General features: G+C 31.5%; 1 protein-coding gene across 3 annotated transcripts; it reads left to right on the top strand.

The window, feature by feature from the left end:
• Positions 1-1,019: 1,019 nt before the first annotated feature.
• LOC110627334 lies at positions 1,020-7,927 on the top strand. 3 transcript variants are annotated; one of them, XM_021773603.2, is made up of 5 exons: positions 1,020-1,171; positions 1,429-1,862; positions 3,454-3,566; positions 6,406-6,510; positions 7,066-7,927. In XM_021773603.2, exons 2-5 carry the CDS (start codon positions 1,490-1,492, stop codon positions 7,747-7,749), a joined length of 1,275 nt encoding a protein of 424 aa, XP_021629295.1. In that variant the 5' UTR covers positions 1,020-1,171; positions 1,429-1,489; the 3' UTR covers positions 7,750-7,927. The 3 variants fall into 3 exon arrangements, with proteins under 3 accessions (XP_021629295.1, XP_021629294.1, XP_021629293.1); XM_021773602.2 differs by having other exon boundaries at positions 1,028-1,171; positions 1,286-1,862; XM_021773601.2 differs by having other exon boundaries at positions 1,057-1,862.
• Positions 7,928-15,945: the final 8,018 nt, after the last annotated feature.

Raw genomic sequence — 15,945 nt, 5'->3', positions numbered from 1 at the left:
CAGAATTACTTAATTAGCCTTAATAACTTATTTTTGTTTTTTTGTTTATTTTAATTTTAAATTCATTTATATTTTTTTAATTAATAACTGTTTTTTAAAGAAAAATATTAATTTAATTTAATATTAAGTATTAATATTTAATGTATTTATAATTAATATTAAAAATCAATTATATTATTATGTTAATTTAAAAAATAGGGAATAAATTTTAATTTATATTTTTTAATGATAGAAATTATATAAAATTTAAATTTTGAATATGTGAGAAATATTGATACAGTTTTTTCAAAATTATTTTGGATGTGATAAAAATTATTATTATTTATAAGAATAAATATTTATATTTATTTTAAAAGTAATAAGGATGATGAAGTGCATAAATTAATTTTAAATTTATTTAAATTAAAAGAATTCAATTGAATTCTATTATCATGATATATTTCAAATAAATAAATTCTTTTATCAATTGTAGAATTCGATTCATTTCTTATAAGAATTATATTTCAAATACGATGTTTCAGTTAAAAAGAATTAAAAAAATTAATTAAATTAATTAAATTGTATTCTTGCTATATTTTTAATTCAGAGTAAAAGAAGTAAAAATTTTACATTATTTTATAAAAATTTATTCTTTTTTTTTGCAAGATAAATCATGCAATTAAATATTTATTTGTATTAAAAATACTTTTCAAAATATTCAGAAAATTTAATTAGCAGAAAATATTTTTTTTAAAAAAACTTATTTTTAAAAAAAAAAGAAATTATTTACAATTTAAGGTTTTTATAAAATTTATATATATAAATTCATTAATATATTTTATTTTTAAATTAAAATTAAAAAACAAAAAATAAATTATTTTATTAAAAATATATTTTTTTAAATATTTTTTTATGAAAAATACAAATAGAGCTTATTTCTGGAGCATTCATGGGTTGGACCAAGGAAGCAAGAATGGATCGAGCCTTTTTATATTTTCCGCAGCAAATGTAGATGAAGGAGAAGTATAGGCTGAAGCAAAGTTGGGCTTCTAATGGAGGCATCACTCGTCAGCCCACCAATCTCCATGCACTTCTCTGCTTGCCTAAACCCACAAAAGTTTCTGTTATTGTTTCTCTGGTTCCAATGAATGTATTCAATTCCGCCAATTCAAGCAAATCCCTCAAACTCAAGGTACAATTACCCATTTCACTTGATCAAAGGTTCCTTGTCTGGTTTTGCTTTAGGAGAACTAACCTAATTGAGTTCATTTCTATTTTTAATAATCATTTCGCATCTGTCTTCCAGTTTTCTGGGTTTGGTTTTGTTGGCCTGAGGGAAGTTTGATATTTTACTTCTGGTTGATTTCGAAAATTGTTCAGATTGGAATTTCAACTTCCATACTGAAGCAAACCATCTAGGTTAATTTTTAATTTTCAATGGTGTGGCAGTGTTGAATCCAGTTTCCAATACCCGTGGGATTTGGTATCTCAATAAGTTTTGTTTTCTATAATGGATGCAAAAGCATTAGCAAAATCAAAGAGGGCTCACTCGCTACACCATAGCAAAAAGCCCCAAGCTGCTCAAAAATCAAAAGCCCCCTCTGGAGGTGCTAACGTTGCTGGAAGTGGAAATAAGGCATTGGGGAAGCAAGCTAAGGAGAAAGCTCGACAGTCCGGCCTTCCTTCGAATTGGGATCGTTATGAGGAAGAATTTGGTTCAGATTCTGAAGACCCATCTGGGAATACTACAAATAAAGCCTCTGATGTTATTTTGCCCAAGAGTAAAGGTGCAGATTACCGTTACCTGCTTGCTGAAGCTCAGTCTCAGTACCAGTCAGATTCTCACTTGGATTCATTTCCTTCACTGGATGACATTTTGCCTGGTATTTTTCTTGATGCTCTCTGCTTCACAAGTGAATAGCTGTATGCTTAAGTTATTAATGTTGGTTAATTGTGGATGTGGTGGATACACTATTGATGAAGGCTATTCCATCTTAATTTAACGGTTGTTCTTTGTTATTATTTATTGGTGATCCTGAAGGAAAGTTATGGTAAGTTGATCCAGAAAGATATGATAAGTTGATCTATACTATGTAAAAAAAAACATGTAAATAATAGGAATAATTTATACTGGAAATTCCAAACTTCCTACTAAGATGCTGTGCAAGAAAAACTTGGCTGCATTTTAAAGATGGATACAACATTACTCCCTTTGTCCCATAATTCTTGTCCATCTTTGCATTTTCGTCTATCACAAAATATTGTCCACTGTTTTTTTTCTTTTCATTTCATTATGATTAACATATAAATTGTCTATTATAACCTTATTTAATTTTATCTTATTTTCAATACAATCACATATTCATTTTTTTATTTTTGTAAAATGAGAATTGAAATCATCTATTGGTATTTAATATAGCTTCTTATTGCACTCAAGTATATTTCCCATTTAATGTTATTAGTAATGATTTTATTGTCTCAACAAACTTAATATAGCCATTTTATATGAAAGATGGATATAATTGGAAAGTTAGTGGAAAAAAATAATTATACTATAGATAAAATAATTATCATTTCTTAATATGTGTGAAAAAGCATAGTAGGCAAAACTTATGGGAGGGACGAAATATATAAGAGGTCCGTTTCCAATACTTGTAAAAGCTTATGTATGAAACTAGAGTAGCACTTTGTTATTTGTATGGTTCATTTCAAGAATGTTCTGTGCATACTGCATAGTATCAGGTTAGGACCCAATAATCAAATTTGTTTCCTACAAGCAAGCTTTGATAAACTTGGTGAAGACTTGGATGTGGACTGTGTAAGTATTGCGCTATCTAGACTCTAAACATGATAATTTCTTGTTAAGGATCTATACCCAAGGAATGCTCAGTCATGGAATTACAACCTAAGAAAGGCTGCACACCCTACTAAGTTAGCTTTACAACCTATTAATGGATGTTTCCCATTTTGTAGGCCCATCTTTTTTGCATATAAATTTCCTTTAGATTCCAATTGATGGGCAATATTGTTTCAATCAAACAACTCTATACTAGCTTCTTTTTCCATTTCCTTCTTTTCTCCATAGAAATTGGTACCCCAAATTATGTTAACAGCTGGTCCATAATTGCTGGGATTTTCTTCTATTTGTTTAATTTTGGTTGAAATAAAAAACAGATCCCTTTCTTTTTTATTTGATGATGAGTAATTATATCCTCACCATATTGCTTGTCCATTTTTCACTGATTGTCTTAAACTATCAACTAATAAATATTACTGCATCCCTGAATTCGTTAAATGGTCCTTTTTATTTAAGCTTGACATTTGATTATATGTATTTGTTTGTGAAAGTATAGTTACTTCAATGATAGGGCATTCTAGTTTCAGCATAGTTTTTTGGTAGGTTTGTTTAGGTATTGATTTAAATAGTACAATCAATATTGTTTAAAATAAAAAAATTGGCATGTGGTGTTGTAGGGGACTTTAAACTTGGATTACAATCAATGCTTTCTGTCAGGGGAGAGAGCATATTGTCATGGATTGGAGATGATAATTTCGTTGTAGAGGATGAAACAGCTGCAAACCCTGAGGTAATTGGTTATTTGAATCTCTTTTTAATGATAATAACATCTGAATATCAGATAACTGAGAGAAAAGGACTATGGTAATTCAAAAACTGTGGAGCATACAGCTCCTTCATATGCTGGTAATTCTGGATTAATCCTCCCTATTTCATTGCACTCCCTTGCTCAGTAGGTTATATGTTGGCTGTGCCTGCACATGTGATTACCCATTTCTTATGTTTTATGAAAATGAAGCTAGGATTTACCTTGGGTAGATAATGATATCCTGGCGATCAAGTAATTTGCTGTGGCAAAAGAATTTAACTTGAGTCCCTATGTTTCTCAAAGAGCAATCCTGCTTAATTGATATCTCTGCAATAAGTGTCCTTATTTGAGTTTAAGATTATGCCTGATATTGCAGTAGAATGTCAATTTTTTGTCATAAGAAAAAGAAGAAAGGGAAGGGAAGGAATGGAAGAGAAGGAAAATAACTAAAGGGCTACATCTTTAACCAATTTTAATATTATCTTGCATAATACATAGTGCATATGTATAATGAAGAATTATGAAAATATAGATCCTTAAATTTAGAATGACATATCCCTTAAATCAAGGAGACACTTCTTCTTCTTCATTTAAAGAGAATCTCATTAATTCTAATACTCCCTTTTGGTGAGATTCTTATTGAATCCAAGTACAAATTCATCAGTAATGCAAATAATAAAACCAGCAGTGCAAAAGTGACTCAAAATCATCCTTAGAATCGCAACAGGTTCAGCAACTAAGCAGGTTTACCAACATCCTCAGGAGGCAGCAATAAACTTGACTAGGCTCCCTTCTCCTAGATGAAAGCTGGGGTAAAAAAACTAATTTTTAGAATTCAAAATTTAGGGAGAAAATGAAAGATTAATGATGCAAACCCGTGAGAAAGAGAATAACTTTTGGAACTTAAACCCATATCTTTGAAAAGAAAAAACAGAGTAGGGACATCAACCCCTGGCACTGATGAAGAATAAGAAATTAAGAAGCAAGTAAGGACTTAACACCTTGACTCTCAAATCATGAAGAAGGAAAGAAGAATAAGAAGAATCCTAGAATTTTTAAGGGAGATTAAGGTAGGAGAAGCCTCCATAATTTTTTGTAAGATCTGATATCATGTTAAGTTTTTGTTATAACTTATAAGAAAAAGAAGGGAAGGGAAGGGAAGGAATAGAAGGGAAGGGTACATCTTTACTCAATTTCTGTCTTCTCATGCATAATAAATATACATATTTATAATGAAAAATTACCAAGATATTAATTCTTAAATTTAGGAAGACATATCTAAATTAAGGAGATAATTAATGCCCAAAATTGAGGAGTAATCTTCTTCTTTAATTTAAGGAGAATCCCTTCAATCCTAATAGAATTGACATTCTGCCTTTTAGCAGCACCAAATGTTGAGATAATTTAATGCATATTAACATAGTGGCAAATTGATATAGAACAAGGAGAACAAAGGGATCAAGTGAAACACATTCTCAAGACAGACGAGAGACAACTCTCAAAAGCTCTTATTAATTCTCAATAATTATAGAAATCAAATCCAATAAAATCCTGAGATAATGAGTGTATCAACAATACTGGCTCCATTTATTTCATTGAAAAATATTGTTCAGAAAAAAAAAAACATTTTCTGCATTTTTTGATGTTTAGGCATTCTGAAAAGTAGTCAATGAAAAATATTTTCTTGATCGAAGATGAAATTAAGTCATTTTAAAAAAAAAATTATGTCCTTTTTGGAAACAAAAAAGTCATGTCCTTTACCTTCAGAATCTTATTAATACTATTAAACTTTCTATACGTAAATCTATTAACATAACTTATTTTTCAGCATTGCTGCCAAACAAAGGCAAAATATTGGAAAATCTTTTCCATATGGAAGTTTATTTTCTGCAGAAAAAATGGTCCAAAATAACTAGTCCTATTACTACTAGGGCTAGAATCTTTAAACAAGAAACCCCAATCAAATACTAGGTATGTAAAACTAATTAAACTTCCTAAAGAAAATAAAGTAAAAAATAATAGCATTGTTATATCGTATAAACTTCCTAATTAATAGTAACATCAATTTCCTAATTTACAATGAATATAATTCCTAACTATGAAGTATCCTAAGTTGAATCTTCGTCTAATACTGTATCATTAATATTCAGTGTCTTACATTGAGGCTCACTACTATTTTATACCTAAACCAGTTTATTGTACTCATTTTCCAACAAATCATTTTTGGATTCCCTAAGATGGTTGAACATGCTCAAGAAGTCTTATCTTATCTTAAACCTGGTAATGTTTGCTTTGCAACTAAAATATTCACATTAGGATGTTTGTATTTTATTATCCTAAACTTGCGCTCAACTCTAGATTGCATTACAATTTCCAAAAGCTTAGCTAATGTTCGTGTGATTCCGTTACATGGAACAACCGAAAACAACATTAGATATGTTAATTTTTGTAAGTTATAGGTCCACCCTTTCTCCAATGATGAAGAGAAAGGAGAACACTTCCTAGTTTGCTGGAGATTGTGCGATGTAATTTCTAGTTTGGTCCTTTCTTAGAATTGTTGCTTACTGGTTACAAATCCTATTAAATGTCAACAGCATGCAAATTTTGTAGGTTTAAACATCTATTGGAAATGGAATAGAAACAAGAAAAGCATCTTCATTTGAATTTGAATCCGTGTTCTGGAATATAGGGATTTATCATTATGTCAATGCCATTATTCCTATCGCTATTTTATTATTCTTTTTGTGGCTTAGCTAATCATATGGTATCTTAGCCTTCCTTTTCTTTTTCTTATTGTCCTGCTGTATGGCTTTTCAATCAGGTACCATTTCTCTCCCTGAATTTGAATGCCCTTGCAGAACAACTAGCAAAAGTAGACATTTCAGAGAGGCTTTTCATTGAAGCAGACCTATTACCAGCGGAGCTGGTATGATTGAAATTCTAATTTGATTTGTAAATGCTGGCTGAAAGTTAATGCTACTTATCTAGATTTGTCAAATGATATGGAAACTTATCCATGTGACTTCCCAAGCTAGATTGAAACTGTGGTTTAGTTGAGTTCAATGGAGACTCTGAGTGGCTTGGAGTAAACTTCTAACGGTTGGCTAGTTTGTTCTCTAACAAAGTTATCTCCAATTGATGGTGAAAACTAAAACCTATTTGAGCTGCTTAGAAGGCTCTGACTGCTAGGAAAGAGTTGGCTTGCATGTTGCAAAAGCTATAGAATATCCTGGGATTCTCTGGATATCTAGAAGAAATAATAATCAACAATTAGTGAATGTTTCCTTGAAATTGTTTTGGCATTCAAGGATTGTTTCTGGTTGCATAATGCAGTTCTGAAAATTTTCATTGGCTTGGATTTTCTTTGCTTGCATTCCAGAAATACTTTCAATGGATTAATTAGTGAGGATGATTTTCTGTTGCCCAAGTTTTAACACAAAATAAGGTTGTAATGCTGAATGTGACATGGGTTACTTGGCAGACTGGCAATGGATCAAATACAAACGGCAGGGAATCAGATCGAATGCATACAAGTGAAACTGATGCAACGTCAACAGTAACAGAAGAGCTTACATTTGAAGATTTTTCAAAGAAGGTTGAAAACCAGAATATTGAGGTTACAACGTCGGGATCTATTGTTAGTGGCCATTTGAATGTCAATTCACTCAACGAAGGATTGGATTTATTAAATCAAACTAAGAATTCAAGTCAAGAAAGCATCAACTGTCAAAGGAGTGGCTTGGAGTTTCCAACTGCATTCAATATGAGTTCTGTTTCAGAACCTGAGAAGAAACCATCTGTATTTGAGGCCTCAGCTGCTGAGGCAGAGCTGGATATGCTTCTTGACTCATTTAACGAGACCAAGTTACTTGATTCTTCTGGATTCTCGCCGGCTGCTATTCCTGTGTACCAAAAAGAGGCTCCTATAGCTCGGCCACATACAAGAAACACTCCAAGTTCTTCAAAAACAACACCCGTCTCTGCCAAACTTGATGATGTACTCGATGATTTACTCGAGGAAACATCCATTTTGTCGAACAAAAAGGATTCATATCAACTGACAAAAGTGACTGCTTCCAACGATGAAACTCAATCTTCTTCCTCTCGTACCGGCACCAAGTCTAAAGTTTTGGATGACTTCGATTCATGGTTAGATACAATTTGAATCCTGGTAAGCAAAAACAACTCACTCGTGTATCCTTATTTGTTGTGTTCAATGCTCTGTACAAGCTAGGCAAGTCTTCAAACAAGAATGGTTCTCATAGCAAAAATGTGAAATTTTGAATATAGCGTTGCAGTTGCCAATTGCAGCTTATGCTTATCATAGCTTCATTTCTTTGAAACAACAGGAAGTTATATTCTAAATTTCTAATAAACTCAGATCCATGAAGATAAAATGGGATTGGATTTGAGTTTCCTTTTTAACTCATTAATTGGTTAATGGTTACATATATTGTTATAACATGATGAAAATTTTCCTTGACCAGATTTAATCAAACAAAACGTTGGTGAGATTTTGTAATATTATATTTAGGTTGTATTTATATGTATAAACTCCATCTTAGCAGGTTCAATAATACATTAAATTTTCATATTTGGGATGTGCACATAATTAATTAAAATATATAAAATAAAAGCACAACTTTAATAATGATTAAATTTATCATCACATGACTTTTGAATTTTTATGGCTATACCTTACTATTTTTTTAAAGTGAATTAGTATTTAGGCTATGTTTGGTTGGATAATTTAGCAAGGAATTTTGGATGAGTATTTTGGCTATGTTTGGTTGGATAATTTAGCAAGGAATTTTCTGAGAAGTATGAAAGGTTAACTTGTTTGGTTGGCATGATTTTATAATTTTCCCGAAGTTGATGTGTTACTTTCCTGCAATTTCCCTCCGTAATTTCAAGTTATTTTTCTTATTTTATTATTAAGTATTTAAGTAAAAATTAGTAAAAAAATTGGAGGTTAATTTTATTGATAAATAATGATGTGTGAAAAATTTCATAATATAATTTAATTTAAGTTATATATTTATTCAAATAAAAAAAAGAATTAATTAAATTAAACATAATTATTTTTTTATTTTATGATAATTTTTATTATTATTATAAAAAAAATTAGTTGAGTATCATATTTTTAATATTATATATATATTTAGAGTAGGGATATTTATATTATTTTTATAGTTATACTCTATTTATTTTTTAAAATTTTAATATATTGAAATTATGCTTTCTAAAATATAAATGTACTTTTTAAGAAATTAACTTCTATGAAAATATACCATTTTGAACTAAACGAGACTTTAATTTTTTTATTTCTCTTGAAAAATTATGTTAAACCATCAACTATTTAGTTTGATTAAATAGTCCTTATTTTAACGTTATAAGATGAAATCTTTATAATTTTGAAATTTTGTGTGTTTTAAAATTAAAAAGATTATTCCTTGTTTACGCGCTATGATTGTTTCATTACTTGGCTAATTAATTAGGCACATGTAATGCACTTGCGTCTTCTTTCTCTTTCCTCTTCAGTTTCTGCATATGTGCATGTCTCTTCATACATGTTTCTTCTTATTATCGATTTTTGTTTTTAAAGAAAAAAAAGTAAACTGAAAGTATTTTTTTAAAATTTCGTCTTTATATGTATATATACATAAATTAAGGCCACTTTTATTTTTTACACTAATTTATTTAATATATATTTAAAAAAATTTTAGTTCTAAAAGTGATTTAATAATAGATAATATATAAATGTAGACTGTAATTAAGAGAAATAATTTAAAAATGTTTTTATCCATAATAACTATACTTTTTTAGTTATGTAAAAATGACTATAAACTTAATTTTATTAGACAAAAAAAATTATAATTAATTTATTCATTTTATAGAAAATATTTATTAAAAAAAATATTTTTCATATTTTCTAAATATTTTTTATATTTTCTAGCACATTTTAAAAAATTAATTAATAAAAAATATTTTTTATTAAAAAAATTAAGTCATTTTAAGAAAAAACATCTCATCTATTTCAAGCGTTTTTAAATCTATTTAAGCGACATTTCTCCTACTTTAGACACCTTTATGCCTATTTGGACAACTTAGCGCCCACTTCAAATGCCTTTGCACCCATTTAGGTGATATTTTCGTCTAATTTAGACGTTTTAATACTCATTCAAGTGACATCTCATGCATTTTAAATTCTAAGGCCGAATACACCTCACAACTAAAATTTTTTGGCCAAACAAATGCCACTTTTCAAAGGAGTGAAATCTTAAAATCGAAACCTACTTTTCGATTAAGCAAATGTCAAATTTTCGGCTAAAGAAAACTTACTCTCAATCCAAAACAAGTCTTAAACCCAATAATTGCTTTTTGGCATTTTAATACACTTTCAATTCAAAATATTTTAGAAACAAAGGAAAAATAGAAATGCAAATAAACTAAAATATATTAAGTACAATAGTGATATAAAATATCCTCGTGAGTTACAAAAACAACAAAAAGCAAAAGGGGAGAGGGAAAAGATCTTCAAGGTCGAATTACATAGAACATGAAAACTAAAAACTATGAGGCATCTTCACCATCTCCTCTATGGGACTCCTCATTAGAAGGATCAATAGCACCTGGGATCATGCCTAAAATATAACTATAGTATCCTTCTAGGTCCTGCCGATGAAGCTCAGTCATTGTGGAACCTTGCAAGTCCATTTACATCATGGAAATACGGTCATTAGTTGCCTCTAGTTTCCTCTCAACCTCTTCAAATGTAGCTCCTGGAGAGATCCTTTCAGCTTGCTCAATATCCCTTTCAAGCGTCAATCCCTTAACTTGCGACCGAAGTTGCTACACCTCAACTTCAAGATTCTTACTAATGCTATATAGGTTTCTCAACTCTGTGGTAAGAAGGATGTTCACAACTCACCATAGGCTCCCCACAATTTTTGGAACCTTTCATTCCCCACCTGAAGTGCAGTCATTGCTTCTAAATTCAACGATATCTTGAGGTAGAAAATGCTATCATCACTCTCCTTTGCAAATCGCTTCTGGTCGGATGGCAAAGTAACCTTCTTTGCTATTCACTCAGCTAAATAATAGTTCTTTACTACCATATTATGACCCCTTTGTAGGCCATTGAAAGTAGGGGAGGAAGGTGAAAAGAAGGTAACTTAGTGGAAACGTGCTCTTGGAAAGTTTGAAGAGCAATATCAGAAGGATTAAAAAGTCCCTCAAGCAAACTTCGACTTCTTGGAATAATCAGCTTAACCAACACCTTTCCTCCTTTCTCAGCTACCTTCCTTACCCATGATGCATTATCTCTAGCTATTTCTACAAAGAAAGAAAAAAAAGAAATTATTAAGTTAGTTAAGAAGTCAATAGACAAAGATCTTGAGGAATAATATTGTCAATCTCTTCCGATCCAATAATGTTTATAAAAAATGCTCTTCTTTCTGCACAAACAAAAGATTGATAAGATTGCCTCCCCCTAGATGAAACCTCCCCCTCAATGAAACAATCGCCATTAGCTCCATATAAACTAACAATTGTCACCTTGATCATCTGAAGCACTCATTTAAAGAATTAATCTTGGAAGGACCAACTCTGTGGAAAACCACCATAACCACCTCCCTTCTTTTGTACAAAGTATTAAAATTCTTTAGCTCTTCAACGCGATAATACATACATCAAAGTAAAAACTCGGGTGAAGGGCTCTATATTATGCATACGACATAAAGACTGAAAAAGACAGTAGAACTCAAAAATCATCAGGATGAATCTAAGCAATACTAACTCGAAAAAGCTTTAGAATAGCCACACAAATGGGTCCAGTGGGAAACATAATCTGGCTTTTAAATTCTTAACATATACTATAATATTATTCTTCTTGCAAACTAAACCATCAATTGATTGATCCCCAACGCACGAATAAGTAAGAGTTTTTGGTATCCTATAAACCATGCTTATCTCTTCAATCTCGTGTTTGCTTAGGAATGAAACCACACCAGTTAAAGGACGAGGCGCAAAGGCACTAGTAAGACCTGATGGCAACGATACATTAGGAGAAATGAAAGCTTTCCCTCCTCTTGTTGTTTTTCCAAAGCCTCTTCAGATCACTCACAATCGAACCAGTTAACATCGGTTGGGTGAACATATGGAGGGTCCATTATAAAGCCAATAAACTTGAAGAATACCCGAAACCTAAAAAGCTAAAAAGCCTCGATAAGAAATGAAAGCGAAAAACTTGAGAAGCCGCCCATGGCCCAAAAAGCCTCACCAAGCATTAAGGGCCAAAGCCTCGAGAAGCCTCCCCTTAACATCGAAGGCCAAAAACCTGAAACAATCCCATCTGTAGCTAAAAAGCTTTCCCAAGCATTGAAGGTCGAAAACTTAAAAAGCATATACTCATAACAATCTCACTAGTAGTCGAAATCTAGAAAACCCAAAAAGGCTTGAAGAAAGGACCAAAAAATAAAAACAAAAACCTGAAAAATAAATTAGTCAAACTTAAATACCTTCAAACTTCATCAGTGACTTGACAGAGACTAAGAACTCCCGCGATCAAAAACTTTTTAGAGAGAACTCTAGAGAAAAGGATGAGAAATTTGAAAATATTTGAGGAAAATGAAGTCCCACAACCCCTAGTATAGAAAAATTATTAGGCAAAAATGAATTATTTCATCCACTTGCCAAAGTATTGTATTTATTAAGAAGATGTTTCATTTCCCCAATCAGGCCATATCAGTTACACCAAAAAAGGAAAAGTCATAATGGTGACAGAAGATAAACCTATCAAATCAGTCAAAAAAATTCATCTCACAAGAAGATTTAAATGAAACAAATGGACTCTACCCTACATGACACGTATATAAAAATAAATAAGAATAGGAAAATAGCAAATCTAAAGATTTGCAAACTGAAAGAGGGGGATTAATCATATGGTACCCGTACTAAGAAGAAGGGAAACTCAGAACTCAGAACCAAAATGGAGTAAACCATAAAATCCTAAGGGAGGACCCCGAAACTCGAAGACCCAACAGGATGAAACATACCTTCAGAAATCCCAAGTCCCAGTTCAAATAGAATTTCTACAAAGAAAGAGACCTGAATCGAGTCAAACATAGACTCCTTGCCTACTAAGACTCTATAACAATCTTCAAATCTTATCAGAATTGGACTTCCAACAGCTATAAATCGAGGCAACCTCCAGGTATGCAAATCTCACCTCATTATTCACCTATTCACTAATTAAATCCTTAAAATCTATTACTGACTTAAGTATCAAAGGTTTTACCTACTAAACTATCTTGTGCCTTACTTGTTTTGTAGATCTAAACCTATCGAAGGAGCTAGTGCAGCATCATAAATATATGCACTTTTTTCCATAAAGTAAGGGTGTTGCCATTTTTTTAATTAAATGTAGGAAATATATGAAAGCTTATAAGCAAGAAATCTAACCAAGGCCCAAATCCAATTCAAAAAATATACAAGGCCTAAGAACAACCTCAAATCCTAAAGAACAACCTTGAATCCTAGGACTCTAATCGAATAATATTCGACCCACAAAAAGGAATTGGTAAAGAGATACATCAATGTCGCTAAAGTAGATGATTTGTCACTCTAGAAAGGTAAACTTGTGGAAGCCAAGGCCATTACCAATAAGCAAAAGGACTAATCATCATTCCAAACCATCGACTACCGAAGGAAGATTTAAAAATGCATGCACAAAACTATCTCTATTAGAGCTTGTGAGAGCCTAAACAACTAAGAAAATGAAGCTTTGGCTATAGCGAGCACCGCAAATCAAAAGAACTAAATTTGCCTCTCCGACACCAAAGGCAAAAAGCAGTCATAATATGGCAGAGGTTTAGCTTAATAGCATCTGATGAAGGAGTAAAGCAACCAAAGTGGACGCGGAACCCTATGGATCAAGTCTAAAAACTCTATGATAAGATGAAATAGCTCCAAAGACCAATAATAAACTCTCCTCTATGGCACTCCACGCAAAGAACATCAAGAACACCAATAATAGAGGATTAGAGAAACAAGACAAACGCCACAATTGAATTTATAAGTTTATCTTGATTCTTGATGCAATTGAAAGAATGAAATTTCATACTCTCACAATAACAAGCATGCAAATAGCATGAATAATTATGAAATTTAATTAAAGAAGTTCTCTTTGAATAAAGAGAAAACTTAAACTTAAATACTAAAACCTAATCCTAATCCTAAGAGAATAAGGAAAAACCAGCGCTAATATGCCTCTATCAAAAGCTGGCTAAAAACTTGCTTAGCCCAACACCCTATAAAGGTCCATCTAATGTATATTGGACTTACATAACATCAGTATAAGCCCATAAAGCAAGGGCAGCACATAAAGTCCAAAACTAGGTCTAAACAACTAAACTAGCAATACTAAAATAAATAAGATAGCATCAGCTTAACCTAAATAAATGGGCTTATAAAATACATCATTAAGGCCCAAATAACATGTATAATATGCCCTCTACGGTTGCCATGAGTTGTGCACATGCCTTGCACATACTCCTCAAATTGCACATGCATTGTACATGTTTTTTCAGATTCGCCCATTTAGTTTGATGGAATTGTACACCTTCTACTTAGATCCAATAGACTTGAATCTTCACAAAAGTCTTCCTTAATCTTCACTTTAGGTTTTCTTTTGTGTAGCTTTAGCCCATAGACTTGATTATACTCCTTAAGCCCATAATTACAAGTGTTGTACTAAATCTGCCTTAAGTGTATTTATATCATATGAATATGATTTTGAACTCTTTTTAGACTCATTTGAATGATATAAGGTTATCTATACTATTGTTGCAAATCTACCCTATTGGATCCATATCATTTCCTCATTCTTTAGAAAAGATTCGTCATTGAGTCTTGCTCATTTTCATGTCAGGAATGGAAGTTTTAGGAATTAATGCATCTTTAAAGATCTTCTTTTGAATAGGTGGAAATAGCATGAAACTCTCTTCATGGATGTTCTCATCAATAACCTGCACATCAAGAAGAAAAGGACTAGACATAATAACATTAATCATAGAAATGTGGATGTGACCCATTCTCCTCTATAATATTTAAAACAGCCCCATTCGTCTCCTCCACCTCATCAATCATGTTCTCCCCATGTCCACCATCATTCATAACCTTTTCTTTAAGCTCATTGATAGAATTTTTAGCAACAACTTCACTAACCTCATGCATTACAACTTCCTCTTCAATTTTAATCTCTATAGAAGTTGAAATTGAAACTTTAGTATATTCTTTCTCCTTTTCTTTCTCCATCCTCCTTTTTCTTATCTCTTCTCTTTTCTTAGCAACAAACCTCTCCATCTCCAACTTTGCTTCACATAAATTATCTTCATAACCATGAAGCTTCTCAAGTAACAACATAGCTTCTCTAAAGCTGTATGTAACTTCCTTATCCATCCGTTTTCTACAATGCTAAATACACTCTTTAAAGTTATTTATTGCAAAATCAAGCATAAGATAGGAAACATTCTTCTTAGTCTCCATCTCAAGTTCCTCTCTATCGTCTCCATGCTTATCCAAACTCATAGTTAAGAATAGAAACAGAAATCACAAGGAAAAAATTGAGTTAGTAGTAAAGCATTCCCTCGCGTGTTTGCACTCTTTTACCACTCCTTGTAATTCTTCCAATTGAACTTTAGAACTTGGGCCAACCAACCAACTCAAAAGAAATGTTTAGAAACAAAGAAAAAAAAAAGCTCAAACATACTAGAAAGAAGATACAAGACAAAATGGATGGTAGCACAATGACAAAACTATGTATTTACTTTATTATATCAACTTAAAGTATAAACACCATCAAATAATACTCTAACAGTGTAAAGGAAACAAAGATGGCAAGACTCATAAAAAAAACAGCAAATAAGAATTGAGAAATAGATAATTTAGGCCAAAATGTAAGAATTTGAATTACTACAAAACAAATCAAATATTGAACCTAAAATATTTCTACCCTACAAAGCAAGAAAGTGATAATACCTAAATTAATTACACCAAATCAGAATTCTCATGTATAATTAATTTTGTAGCCAAATTAATTATTTTGTAACAAAGAAATTTATTTTAAGTTCTAAACATGTACAAGTGTGTGTGTGATCAAATATGACATCAAATTAATTAAAAGAAGAGAGAGTCAATTCAAGCAGCCTCTAAAACGATAAGAATCCAAAAATTAGAACAAAGGAAGTAATTTAGGCACCTCTATCTTCTAGAATGTCTTTAGACACAAGAGACCTCAAGTCCTGCTTCAACAAGGACAAGGAAGAACAAATCCAACAAGAAGAAGGTTTCTCCAAAATAC

This window comes from Manihot esculenta, chromosome 12, assembly GCF_001659605.2.
Source record: "Manihot esculenta cultivar AM560-2 chromosome 12, M.esculenta_v8, whole genome shotgun sequence".
NCBI lineage: Eukaryota > Viridiplantae > Streptophyta > Magnoliopsida > Malpighiales > Euphorbiaceae > Manihot > Manihot esculenta.
This window is presented reverse-complemented; position numbering and strand designations above follow the sequence as displayed.

Coding starts and splice junctions, on each gene's coding strand:
- LOC110627334 (XM_021773603.2), top strand. CDS start 1,490: ATGGATGCAAAAGCATTAGCAAAATCAAAGAGGGCTCACTCGCTACAC. Junction 1,863..3,453: donor ACTGGATGACATTTTGCCTG/GTATTTTTCTTG, acceptor GTGGTGTTGTAG/GGGACTTTAAACTTGGATTA. Junction 3,567..6,405: donor AAACAGCTGCAAACCCTGAG/GTAATTGGTTAT, acceptor CTTTTCAATCAG/GTACCATTTCTCTCCCTGAA.